We start from the raw sequence: 12,794 nt of genomic DNA on the forward strand, positions 1-12,794 counted from the left end.
ATCACACCAGAAATTGTGAATGGGCACAAGGATACTCCAAAGATGATAGTGCGGAGCCAAGATCATTACGGAGAAATAAGGACGCGTGGATGGCTGAAATTCGTTGAGCGGTATACAAATATGGTCAACATCGCCTCAGGAAGAGTCGACAAATTATGCTTTGAAATTCTTGAGAGAATGGTAACAGTGCGCTTTCTGAACGGTGGGTCGAGTGATGAAATTTATTCTTTTAGCTTGATATTGAAAATGGGTTGAAAATGACTTTCATGGCGTAAGCTTCACGCGTTCGGCTCTCACTATACTATTGGAAGAAAATGAGAAAGCAACCACATGTCCTGTTACAAGTGCGTGAGCAGTACGATCGGCATGAGTGTCTTTTTTTTGGAAACGGTAATTAATTACCCGCTGTGCCTGCCATTTTTATGTTTTTTTACTATTCATCCAACAAGGTTACCAGAAAGTATAAATCTGATAAGCTTTTCATTTGAGAACTGAAAGGTCGCCCGATTGTCACTTTTTGTATGGATAATGTTACAATGACTGTAAATCTCATAGCGGGTCGATATGAGTTTGACAGATTATGCTACATAGCACATACGCTGCTTCTTTTTTAGTTGCATTTTTGTGATCCACAACGCCCATCATTACTGGTGACTAAGTCAACAATATTTAGTATGCAAGTCTTTAAGAGTTTATAATAGAATTTCATATAATGTACACTAGTCGAAGTCTAAATGATGTTAAGTACGGTAGAATATCAACTGGATGATATTAATCTCGCACCGTTCACGTACTACATCGAGAATCCATACCATGTCAGGTTTATGCTCCATATGCTTCCTCCTTCTGAGTCTCAAGGTTGTAGTAGTCGTCTCCATTTTCATTGGGAGGAGTCAAAGGCGCATTTCCTTTCAAATACTTTCCAGGAGGAAATGCAATCCAGGTACAGATACAAAGGAATATCAATAGAGTATCGAAGAACAAGAAGAAAACCTCGTGTGTGTTGATATAGCTGTGTCATGTGTAGATAAGTTAGTATGAGGCACAGCCCAAATCATTATAAATTTCTTAGTTTAGTCAGCTCCTCAAGCAGAAATGTAGTTACCCAAAAAATCCATCAGCTGTGCAATAGTTTGATTAGTATCGGAATGAATTAACAGTAAAAAGAGATAGGTTTCTACCACTCACCGAACTCAACAAGTCGATAGAATGAACGAATGATAAGACCTATGATGTTCAAGTAAAGAGCTAGGAAGACCGGCCGGAGGTTGGATTTATAAAATACTGGTGCTTCGCGAAGAGCTGCTCGATGGATGACAGCAATAGTACCAGCAAAAATGACGAAGTTGACACAACTAATGGCCATACCAGCAATCGCAATCTTGTTTCCTGTGTTAGCTAATCCCTGTGACACTAACATTCCAGAGCCAGCAGCCTGAGTGAAGAAGGCCAAAATATCCAAGTACAAAAAGGCACTTTCAATAATCTTGATAGCTTTTTTGCCAGTCGTAATACCAGATTCTCTCATACTGACAAAAGCAAAACGTATTTTAGTGCCTGTATAAAGACAGTTGGCACTTTACAAATCAATAGACTTACACATGAGCCAAAGTTCGATAACTTGCAACAGCCAAAACAAGAGGGGGAAGTAGCAGTAACAGAGCAGTGGGGATATACGCACCCAGAAGGCCTATCCAACCAAAGTTAACAATCCGACAATTTCGTTCTTATCATTTTTTTTTCTTATTTCTTACCAGTGTGCTTTCCAGAGTAAATGCGTATATAGTAACCAAGCGCCTCGACTAAATAATGGTGATGTCAATGATGATAGAAGTGCTAACGATATAGTTGAAAATTTGCTTACAAAATGCGGTGCAGGTGACAGTGTGCATGTATTTTTTGTGGTATTTTCTCGTCTGCCAGGCAACAACTATGCAAGCTAGTGTGTATAATACACCAGCTACAATAGCGACGGGGATAATTGGATCATAATGGTAAAGGTTGCTCCATCCATTTGCCGCAGCGGCTCTTTTTGCAATAATATCTAGATGCGAATTCATAGGAAAAAGTAAAGAGAAGAAGGAAAGGAAAATTCAGTTTTGTGGGTGTTCGATTTAGCTTTGGTGGACATCTTCAATCATTTATACCGCGACAGTCGCGGTGTTCGGATACACCAAAGCACAAGAAAAATTAAAGATCAGCAACAAAGAAGTTATATCAACATCGCAGCACTGGCCAATAAAGCTTGGCGCCGAAAGGAGAAAAGAAATTTTTGTATTTTTTGTAACTGGTAGATTCAATTGGTAAACCTCTATCTTGGCAGTGGAAAAATATGATTTTTTTTCAAGCGACTTGTCGCCGACTTCGGCAATCTTGTCCGTACAGGTCCGCGCAATCGTTCCTGGCTGAACCCCAACTCGTTTACGGAGTATCGTGGTAGCCACATTCATTTTTGAGATCCATGAAGATCAAAGTGGAACCTTTCATATTTCGACTATAACATATGAAAAAGACTAGGGCTAAGTTGTTTTATGTTATCCAATATCTGAGCGTAAAAGTAAAAAATGAAGTAGATATCACTCACAAAATTCACTGGCACCAAATATAAAATGATTTGTACCGTGGTCATGGCTCTCAGGTGCCACGTTCTTTCCACTCAACTTAATACGGTAACTCCGCCGAGCTATTATATGAGACAAGACATGAAGACAATGCAATTCATTCCACACAACGACATCACTCTCTTCCGCTTCATTCACTGCTATGAAAGAGGGCGGGCACTACTGAACTATCGGTTGATTTGTTCAACATTGCCTTAACGAAATGCAAACCAGTCTGCTCGGCAATCTAACGGTCTTTGGTCGCAATGGTCAAGGAACCTATAAATACCGCACCAAAAGCATATAACGTCATCTTGCGTTGTATAAACGCTACAGGCTATGATCCAAAGGGCAATTTGTTTGTGCTGCTAAGGTTGCAATGGGCTATATTCAGCAACAATTCCTGCCAAGCAACAGAGGTGGTATTTTTAGTACGATTCTGCCACAGTACAAGGAGTTATTGTCAAAATGAGAGAATCTCAGCTTGTTAATGTTTATAACCTTTCGGATGAGTTTTATTTATTTACTTCTGTTACAAGCATTATTTTAGACTTGAATAGGTGAGTCATGGAGGCGACATCGAAAGTCGTGCATCGTTCGAGAACCCCTCATGAGGTTTTTACCTTGCAAGGAATATGTTAAGTTGTAATTTTATTTGCCTTTCGTATGTGTCGACTAGCTCATTCATTTATACAATTTGATCTTTGGGTTCGGAAAGCAGGCAATTACAAAATACAAATTATTGGTCAATGATTTATTAAATCAAACTAGCCTTTGATTGTAGTTTTTCCGGCGAAGTTGCCTGGATTTGTTGATGCCGGTACAATGTCTAAACAATGAATAAACCCACAACCATACATTACCATTGCTTCAACTTCATCATCATAAATTGCCTGTGCTTCGATAAATGCGATCATTATTAGATGTTATTATGAACAGACCGTGCTGTGACATTTTTGTTACAGAAACAGCCGATGCTGCCAACAAATATAATTTATCCATTCCATACCAACCAATACACGGTATTCAGTCTTCCTCCAGAACATGAAGAGCAAGATAGTATGCTTATGTATCACTATAGTTTTGTTCCTTCGTCGCCCCTCACGGTAATAACAAGTTTTACAACATGACTTTCTTTCGAGTAATACGAAGAGTGCGATGGAAAAAGCAAACGATAAGAAGATATTCTGCTGTACTTCAAAGAGCCCTTGCGTTGATGTTTGATGGCTATTGTTCGGCTATTCGCTCTAAGCTCCATGTTATAGTAGCTTATCACAGGTTTTTCATCCGTAGCTCATGTCTTGTAAAATCATATCAGGCAGTGCATGGTAATCGACGATGAAATAAATACATCATTTGTGGAGCCAAAGGCACGCATGCATTTTGTCAAGTTTCAAATTCAATAGTGAGTAACTTAGGACAGTAGGTAAACAAAGCCATCCCAATGTTTCGATCTTACTTACAAAAAAAAAAATTTCCATCTTTAATACCAGTAATCTAATTGAACCGTTTTTCAACTTTAGCTCAATAATAAAGAAAATACAGTGATAGGAATAATAAAAGTAAATTATATGATTACAAGAGGCTGTTGACTTAAAGTCTATATACGAAATTTGGATCAACCAAATCCGAGAGATCTCCATTATCCTCCACCTTTGGTGAAGGGTTAGAAGCTTTCATTTTGTTCATACGGGCCATCCATATCCTAACTGCAATGAACGTCACCATGGCGACAACGTTGGCTGCAATGCATCCAATAACACCACCGACATAGAGAGGAGCCTGGTTTGATGTCATGATCAAAGGACCAATCATGTTTCCAATAGTATAGCCAATCAAGACCATAGCGTTGGTGAGAATCTTCTTGGTGTAGCCACTGGTGTTGCCAGTTATGCTACCAAGGAACAGAATGTATGCGCCAATATAGAATGTAACCAAGTAAAGGCCAACTAATTTACCAACTGTGGGTAAGGTAATCAAGAAAATAAGTCCAACAGTAGCAGTAAATACGAATCCAACAGCTGTATATAAAGAATCTCCGGTTCGGCCATGTAACCAACTGGCAATCAAGATGGCAGCTATATCCACGAAACCAGCTGGAATTCCGAGCAAAATGGCATCAAGACCCTGTAGAAACTCTTATTAGTTAAAATTCCCATCACCATAACCGTATACCGAAGCTTAAATCTCACCGAAAATCCGAGTCCTACAGTAATGAGACTACCAAAGGTTAGCAATGCACCATTAGAGATATTGATGCACAAGGATATCAAGAACCACGCATAAGTTTTGGGATCTCTAAAGCATTCCTTCACTTGGCTCCAGTTGATCTCATTTGATTGCTTGATGCCGGTATCTCTAAGACGTTCTTCCATTATGACCTTTTCTTCCTCTGTCAAGTTAAGCCTTGGTGATCTCGGATCATCAATCAAGAAAAAGAAAACAAATACGCCAAAGACACTTGTAGCAGCTCCTAGTATAATCATAAGCCATTGCCATGCGTGAACATTTAGGTCACCTTCCATATGACCGATACCGTATGCCATCTACGTAAATTGATATCATTTAGTAATGTGTAATATCAACGATCATTGCTCCTACACATAACTGTTCGATTGTCATGTGCGCCATTGTCAAACTGAAGGAGCTCATAATCTTACCAAACCTCCGAATGAAGAGCAAAGTCCATTAACCAACCACCAGGCAGCAAGCCTTGAGGTAATTTCTTGCTTGCGATAAAATAAACTGGTCAAAAGCATAAAATTGGGGTTGACGCAGGCCTCAAAAAATCCAAGCAAAAATCGTAATCCAGCGAGTTGTGCAAAATTTTTGCCCAGTGAAGTTAAAGCCAAGATAGCTCCCCATATGACGACAATGGTTCCAACCAGTTTTCCTAAGGGGAATCGTTGCATCATATAACTATTTGGAAGCTTCAAAAAGATTGTTTAGCGATATACTCTCGGCAAGGAATTCTGACTCCCATGAGCATTGTTTCTCGTTCATTCATTTATTCTTACCTGCATTGAGAGATATCCAACATAGAACAGTGAACCTAGAGCACCATATTCTGCACCTTGTAAATGCGTATCAGGAATAATCCCAAGTACAGAAGCGTAGGAAAGAGAGACTTTGTCTGTGAATTGAAGGAATCCTATGACGCAAAGCCAGGGTAAAACCTTCCAGTCAATCTTGCGGATCAGCTTTTTCTCTTCAGCAGAAATAGTGGTGCGATGATTTGGTTTCTCTGCAGTTGGTTGATCTACAACACCCTCAATGTAGGAAACATCCACCTTCTCATTGAATACCACATCAGAATCTTGAGATTTGGTTGACATAGAAGAAAGAATTTTTGATGAGCTTCATACTGACAGACATGAGGGGCATATATAGCGCTTGATAAATTATACTTTCTTATCTGCAATACAAAGTCCGCCAGAAATAAGTTGGCTTATCATAGGGATGATTGTCATTCCCACACAACAACGATACACTTCACTTTCTCGTTTAACCAATTAGAAAAACAGTCTTCTATTACAGGCAAATCAGTAACCCATAAGAGGTATTCAAGTCGGAAGCTATCGTTCAGACTTGCACTGATATTGGTTTCTTCAAAAGGTAATACTCGCATGTGACGGATTTCGGCATCAAATACTAAAGAATAATGTGGACAAAGACATTAGCAATGAACGTCAACAAGATTGACCTGCACTCCTGTCTAAAATTGGTGTTGTAGCCTATCTTGTCGTCATATAACATAATAATAATTTGGGAAAATATACCAGTTATACAGGTCATGCTCGCTGGTATCGGCGACACAGACGACCAATAAAGGTAATTGGCTTGATGGAACCTAATTTGATGACTGGATCTCGCTTATAGTAGGACAGTCCTTCGTTGATCTCATGATGGCTGTGGGACAACTGGCCGGAAAGCGGCGTTATAAATGTACCGGATAAGAAGATATCTGATCTCGTAAGCCACTACTATCTAATAGTAAATTTATAAGGCTGTTTACAGGGTGATAGAGGATCCTTTGGTTAAATGCAGACGGATGTTCATATATACAAACCAGGTATACATAAATTTATTCCCAAATAGAATTAGTATTAGCGTACTAAGCTATAATTTAAAAAACATTTATAGTATACATCCATTTTTATCATCATTTTTTGAGAGAGAAAATTTTTTCGATACTGCTGTGACAGTGTCGAAACTGGGCTATAAGAGCAGTAATAAGAATTTTCATAAAAAACTGATAAAATACGTTTGGAAACATGTAATTATTGAAGGTTCAACCTTCATCGAAGGTCGATATGTCCGAGTGGTTAAGGAGTGTGACTAGAAATCACATGGGCTCTGCCCGCACAGGTTCAAATCCTGTTGTCGACGCAACATTCTTTTTTTATGTTTTTAGTTTCCATCAAAATTTTATTGGCCGAGCTTTCGGGTAAGACGTATGATTGGCTAAATTTTTATTTTACTCATAGGCTACTGGCTGTCAGTGGATACACCTATTGTACTTGAAGGAACTGATACGTATCTGTACTTTCGGCAGTGATCCATTTATCTTCTATAAGGATTTTTTTCTGTAGCGATAAGCGGACGATGCTAGGGATGCCTTTTATTCTCACACAGATACGTTATCTGAGATGCTAGGAAGAGCGTTTGAACTCAAATTAACATGTTACCTTGAAGTCTTGACATTTAATGCACCATCGTAGATCATCCTTACAGTGTATATAAGCCTTCAAATCTTATGCTATCCTTATATTATTACCATTGTGTAAGCTCATTAAATAGAAAGCACCATTGTCGCTATTTTGTTTGAATTGCCTAGGACGGGAAATATAAAGTTCAGTTTCGACGGAAGTCAATAGTGTATCTCGGTCGTAAGCGACAGGACACGAAGGGCGCGAGTAATCGGTCTCCAACATCACATGATACTGAACACTGTTTTTCTTGATAACCAATGCTCTGATGGACGTTGCTTCAATGCGCTGAATGTTATGCTATTTAATTCACCTCACTATCTTTCCTAAGGGAGGATTTCTTCCCAGTTAATTTTTTTTTTCTTTCTACTGTACATCAGATCCCTTGTTTCTTTATTGATATGTTAGTATTGTCCACTCGACTTCGGTGAATTCGTATTTGCGCTTGCCTTGGCATAGATTGAGGAATCTAAGAAGTGAATTGCAACTTGCGCATGCCCAGGTTTGGAGTTGTAGCTGAGGTAATAATGTAAGGTGTCGCCTTTTAGAATGAGAGCCCGCTACACTTTATTTCTTTGATGACGGTGCACTACTATGATAGCCGAAGAGATCTGAAATACAGGCGATCGACTTGGAATCAAAGGTAAGCTCGATCTTCACATTCATACATTTGGAAACGAACTACAACCTCAACGCGAACGAATTAAACAATTATAAAATTTTCTTGAGTGTCATATGCTGCATATTACAACCAGTGCAATTGTTTCCTTATTTTTTCTTCGTATTTACTTCAACCAACTCTACAACTTTTACTCCAAAACACTAATCATTCGTACTATACTCATAAGTTCAATTGCATAGGTAGGATATCGCTTATTTGGTGACTGTCGGAGCAAAGAAAACAAAAAATGAATCAGCCTTTCATATATTTTATGTCAACCAAGCATCATGCAAAAATACTTACCACCGATGACACCGCAGGCCCAACGATCACCAGCGTTACCAGTGGTCTTGGAGAGCTCATGGCCACCCTTACCGAGATCGTCTTCACCACCGTGAACGACAACAGTGCGTCTATTTCAACAGAGTAGAAAATCACGTTAGCGATTATATTTTTATTGACAGCAGTGGTCCGCCATGCCAAAGATTGGTTTCTGTAAAGCATCTTACCCAATAACGGACTGGGGTCCAATAAGCTTGACCATATTGTCTTGGATCTTGAGAGAAGCCTTGCCTTCGGCGTCAGCAACAACGTTACCAAGATCACCAACGTGGCGAACAGAGTCTTCGGGAGCACCGTGAGTCTGGCCGAAGGGGTTGAAGTGAGAACCAGAGGAAGTACATCCTTAAAATAAGAAGAGTCAGTAAAGAAAAAAGGAAGCGCACATGCATGTAGAAGCTTGAGGAATATGCCTACCGTTAGTGTTGTCACCGAACTCGTGAACGTGGAAACCGTGCTTTCCAGGTGTCAAACCAGAAACAGAAGCTTCAATGAAGGTGGGGGCAGATTCGCTTTCTTGAGTGAAAGTGATAGTACCAGTGACGGGAGAGTCTCCGCGAATAACAGCAACAGCCTTGACCATTTTTAATGTTTTTAAAGTGTAAAGAGAAGTATAAGACCACTTTAACCGCGCCAACTTATATGCGATGCAGCAATTTTGCTGGGGGTTTACGTCACTCACCCTGAATCGGCGTTTTTGCAGCCGTGGATGATGAATCAGCTTTTTTACACTCCACTCCCGAGGGCGGAGGCACCCTTCTCCCTTTTTATTTCTCTCCACATCCCCAATGTCGCTCACTGCAACGAGAAGACTGGCTCAAATATCAGATCATACCGTTGTTCGTCCTATAACAACAAAAGCTTCAATTCGCTTCGATTCTCGAAGCCGTAACTTTTATCGTCAGTTCTTGCCAATCCAAACACGTTGGTCAGATAACGATCAATACGGTCATGTCAATAATTCTGTATTCTACCATTACATTGATACTGCGGTCAATAATTACTTGATCGACAAATGTGACCTTCAACCTCTATCTATCACTTCTCCCATCGGTCTCGTTGTTACAAGCTCTGCCAATTTTTTCAAGCCTGTGTCGTTTCCAGCTGTCATCGAAGCTGGTCTTGCAGTCACCAAGATTGGGAAGTCCAGCGTTACATACAAAGTCGGCATTTTCGAGCGAGGAAGTCAACAAGCTAGTGTTGTTGGTGGATTCACACATGTATTCGTGGAACCGAAGCATCGCAAACCTGTTCCACAGCTACCATCGGCTATGAAGGAAGGCATGGTATCCATTCTAGTAGAAGAGACTGACATATAGGCGGGTTACCATATTGGCACAAACACATGAAAATTACCAGTGGAAATCGTTTTTCTTTTCCCACATCTCAACAATTCAGCATCTCAAGCATTTGAAAGATTTCTTCCAGTACTGTTTATTTCGACAAATAATGCTACATCTATCTTAACAAGGGTTTTTAATCGCACCAGTTGCTCACCGGCAGACCTAGATGAAAACATTATTATCACCCGTTTGATATTAGAAAAAAAACCCCCCTCCCATTCCGGCGTGCTCACTTACATGACAAATATTTGCAGTTGGGACAGATCTGCGAAAATGATAGATGTAAATGAATATAACTAGACTTCACGATAGAATAAACATCTTTGATTCCACCCACCTGACTAGGATCCGCAACAGAATAAAATTCTTTGACGGTCACTACAAAAAGCACGATCAAAAGCACAAGAGCAATGACTCGAGCGACCCATGTAAACATGATGAACCTTCGAGTGGCTCTCTTACGGTTAGGTATGAGCATGACTCCTGCCACAATGCCAACGATGAAACCGCCTATGAAATGCAAAGATCAGCATGTATTCATTCGATTCATTCTGCAGCAAACTGTGACATACCTAGATGGGCAAAGTTATCCAGACCGGGCAATAACCCAAGAGCCAACGAAATCAAAGTTGTAACTGCCAATTTCATCATTTCTCTCCATGGGTTGACAGTATCCCGCCAGTTTAACAGAATATCCACAAACATGAAACCAATAAGGCCAAACAATGCACCAGAGCATCCCATAGAAGCTATTGAGACACGTTAGTCATTGAATTGCAATGGTTGCTATCACCCGTACACAGCGGAACTTACGTCTAGATGGAGAGCCAAATAAAGCGCCAAATACAAATCCCCAAATACCAGCTGCCATGTACAGAATGGCATATCGAATTGGCCCTAATTCCTGCTCAAGCTGAGCTCCCAATCTCAGTTGCGTGAGCATGTTCATTAGATAATGGATGATACCAGCATGGATGAAAATTGGGGTGACAAAGCGGAAAGACTGATCTGGCACATTAGGATCCTTAAAGCCTCCCATTCCACAAATCTGTTCCAATGTACATGTTGTTCCTTCGACAAAGCAAGTAGTAAATGTCGCGCTAGCTGGAAACTCCGGTATAGGCCGAATGCAACCGACAAAGCGAGCACCAAGGTTGATTAAAACCTATTAGAAAGACAGAAAATGCAATTAATTACATTTTCGTACAGGAATATGGTTGTTTAAAAAGGCCAGAAAAGAGAAAGGTGACTTACTGTTGACGAAGGTCCGATCATTGGATTGAAAGCTTGCGTTGCTGTTTGGGTTTGGATAACTGAGCCTGTCAAATTTTTGTTTTGGACAAATTCGTAAATCAGTACAGCTGCCATGGCCAGTGCAGTAAGCCAGCTGAATATGGGTATACGAGTAGGACCCCATATCCATGCGATTAGGCCAGTTCGCGGGGCGGCGTGGTATGGTGGGTCAGCGGACTCTAGTCTCATGAAGCCTTGATTTGGCATATTTCTATCCAGTGGTTTCAGAAGACCTGTCGTTCCAACCATATTCATACTGTCACGGCGACGATCATCATCTTCTCCTATCTTTGGACCATAGTCATGACGATCTGGTGAATATGGCATATCATTGTATTGATTGATGTCTGCGTTTTTTGAGCGTGGCGAATAATAGCCCGCTGCGCTGTGTGAAGGTACGGAAGGAGGGGATGAGGCTGATGCGACAGATGTATCTGTATACGGGTATGCTGGAATGACAGAGGGTGATCGATCTGCGAAATGGGGATGTCTTTCCTCATGAACCGGAGAAGAGAACTGTTGAGGCGCACGATTTTGGACTGGTGTGCCTAAGGGGATTTCGGTTTCAAAGCTATCGCGATAGGGGTTGCTGTGCGGTGGTGCTGTAGCTATTGGTGACGGATAGTTGTATTCATAGTGCCCATATGGTTGACTCATCTAGACGATGTCGGCAGAAAACCAAAAAAAAGGTACGAGTCTCGCGGGGTCTCTAGTCACAAAATTTCTTTTATTAGCATCATCATCCATCTCAGCCGACTCCGTTGACTAGCGAACCACAGCCTCACGCTTGGCCATCAAATGTTTTGGTTTTCAGCCACATCCAACCTAGTAGTTCGTTTCCGAGTGTTCCAAAAAATACCTTCTTAGTTTGATTTTGGCTGGTGATAGGCTGTTATAAAAAATAGAACCTTTCTGCTTTTCTTGGCATCAACGACGTCCTAAAGGGTGTACCTTCCATAAATCGGAGTTTCACCATACACGGTGGAATAATACTTGGCATAACCACTAAACGTCTATGAACTGAGAGCTACGGACGAAGGTATGGTGATGAAATAAACAGACCTTCAATTCATGCTATATCGTTGAGACTTTATCCATATCTCCATCTCTTACACCTTTAGTGCTAACAGAGATATGTGGAAATAGCATAATCATAAGATACAAGTCGAATAGGAGAATAGATGATGACTTCCCTAATGAGTTGTCATCAGACTCATTGAATAACGACAAAAAGAGTATTCATTTCTTAGTATTAGTCTCAGCACTGAAATCGCGGATCTTTTTGCACATTGTCAATTTATAAAGATAAATTAAGCGAAATCATGTTATTGGGTTGACAATTCATTGCAAGTATCATAGCCATCAAGATACATAGTACATCTCAAGGTATAAAATTAGAAATTGATATTGCTTAAGTTTTAATAAGCAACTCTTTCGCATACAAACAACATAAAAGGTAATACAATGAGATAATAATATTAATCGCGAAAAATCGAAACAGATTTATGGTAACAGGACTTGGAGTCGAAGGATGAAGAAAACAAGAGAGTCTTTCATATCCAAACGTCAATTATTCCGGGGGTTTTTTTAAAAAGCAAATCTCCAAATACCGAATCGAAAGACGAAATAAATTTTGAAAGATGAAGAACAACCGTACTTTTTATTTTTGGGCCGAGCCTGTTGAGCACTATCCCATGAACACGAGAAACGTCTCAACATTTAAGTAACAAGGGCCAAATATAAGTATTGGATGCAAACTGTAACATTGCTCATTCATATATTATATTTAAAAACTACCCTTGATTGGATATCTGTAAGATAGTAGTTACATTTCCAAAAATGAGGGTTC

The 12,794-nt window shown here is 40.2% G+C and overlaps 5 protein-coding genes and 1 non-coding gene across 6 annotated transcripts; 2 read left to right on the plus strand and 4 right to left on the minus strand.

Moving 5' to 3' along the window:
- Window positions 1-648: 648 nt before the first annotated feature.
- Window positions 649-2,500, minus strand: K450DRAFT_228518 (uncharacterized protein). Its single transcript, XM_051586930.1, has 6 exons — window positions 1,865-2,500; window positions 1,755-1,802; window positions 1,600-1,690; window positions 1,189-1,529; window positions 1,106-1,121; window positions 649-1,012 (listed from the first exon to the last, which is right to left on the minus strand). The coding sequence occupies exons 1-6, from the start codon at window positions 2,058-2,060 to the stop codon at window positions 823-825; spliced, it is 882 nt and encodes a 293-aa protein (XP_051447342.1). The 5' UTR covers window positions 2,061-2,500; the 3' UTR covers window positions 649-822.
- A 1,585-nt stretch (window positions 2,501-4,085) lies between these two features.
- Window positions 4,086-6,395, minus strand: K450DRAFT_293922 (uncharacterized protein; the record flags this gene model as incomplete). Its single annotated transcript, XM_051593597.1, has 5 exons — window positions 4,086-4,727; window positions 4,793-5,146; window positions 5,261-5,530; window positions 5,618-5,916; window positions 6,380-6,395. 5 exons carry the CDS (start codon window positions 6,393-6,395, stop codon window positions 4,194-4,196), a joined length of 1,473 nt encoding a protein of 490 aa, XP_051447343.1. The 3' UTR covers window positions 4,086-4,193.
- A 512-nt stretch (window positions 6,396-6,907) lies between these two features.
- K450DRAFT_t24 lies at window positions 6,908-6,989 on the plus strand. Its single transcript has one exon. It is a non-coding gene; the product is annotated as a tRNA-Ser (tRNA).
- A 737-nt stretch (window positions 6,990-7,726) lies between these two features.
- K450DRAFT_228523 (uncharacterized protein) lies at window positions 7,727-9,028 on the minus strand. The gene is made up of 4 exons (XM_051586931.1): window positions 8,727-9,028; window positions 8,480-8,654; window positions 8,274-8,383; window positions 7,727-8,193 (listed from the first exon to the last, which is right to left on the minus strand). Exons 1-4 carry the CDS (start codon window positions 8,890-8,892, stop codon window positions 8,183-8,185), a joined length of 462 nt encoding a protein of 153 aa, XP_051447344.1. The 5' UTR covers window positions 8,893-9,028; the 3' UTR covers window positions 7,727-8,182.
- K450DRAFT_228533 (uncharacterized protein) lies at window positions 9,027-9,783 on the plus strand. Its single transcript, XM_051586932.1, has one exon. It carries the CDS (start codon window positions 9,098-9,100, stop codon window positions 9,626-9,628), a length of 531 nt encoding a protein of 176 aa, XP_051447345.1. The 5' UTR covers window positions 9,027-9,097; the 3' UTR covers window positions 9,629-9,783.
- On the minus strand, window positions 9,707-11,653 carry K450DRAFT_228534 (uncharacterized protein). Its single transcript, XM_051586933.1, has 6 exons — window positions 10,907-11,653; window positions 10,466-10,817; window positions 10,225-10,401; window positions 9,990-10,162; window positions 9,890-9,917; window positions 9,707-9,814 (listed from the first exon to the last, which is right to left on the minus strand). The coding sequence occupies exons 1-6, from the start codon at window positions 11,600-11,602 to the stop codon at window positions 9,786-9,788; spliced, it is 1,455 nt and encodes a 484-aa protein (XP_051447346.1). The 5' UTR covers window positions 11,603-11,653; the 3' UTR covers window positions 9,707-9,785.
- Between the last annotated feature and the right edge of the window lie 1,141 nt (window positions 11,654-12,794).

The sequence above is a fragment of the Umbelopsis ramanniana genome (assembly GCF_025399195.1).
Source record: "Umbelopsis ramanniana AG unplaced genomic scaffold K450scaffold_10, whole genome shotgun sequence".
Classification (NCBI taxonomy): domain Eukaryota; kingdom Fungi; phylum Mucoromycota; class Umbelopsidomycetes; order Umbelopsidales; family Umbelopsidaceae; genus Umbelopsis; species Umbelopsis ramanniana.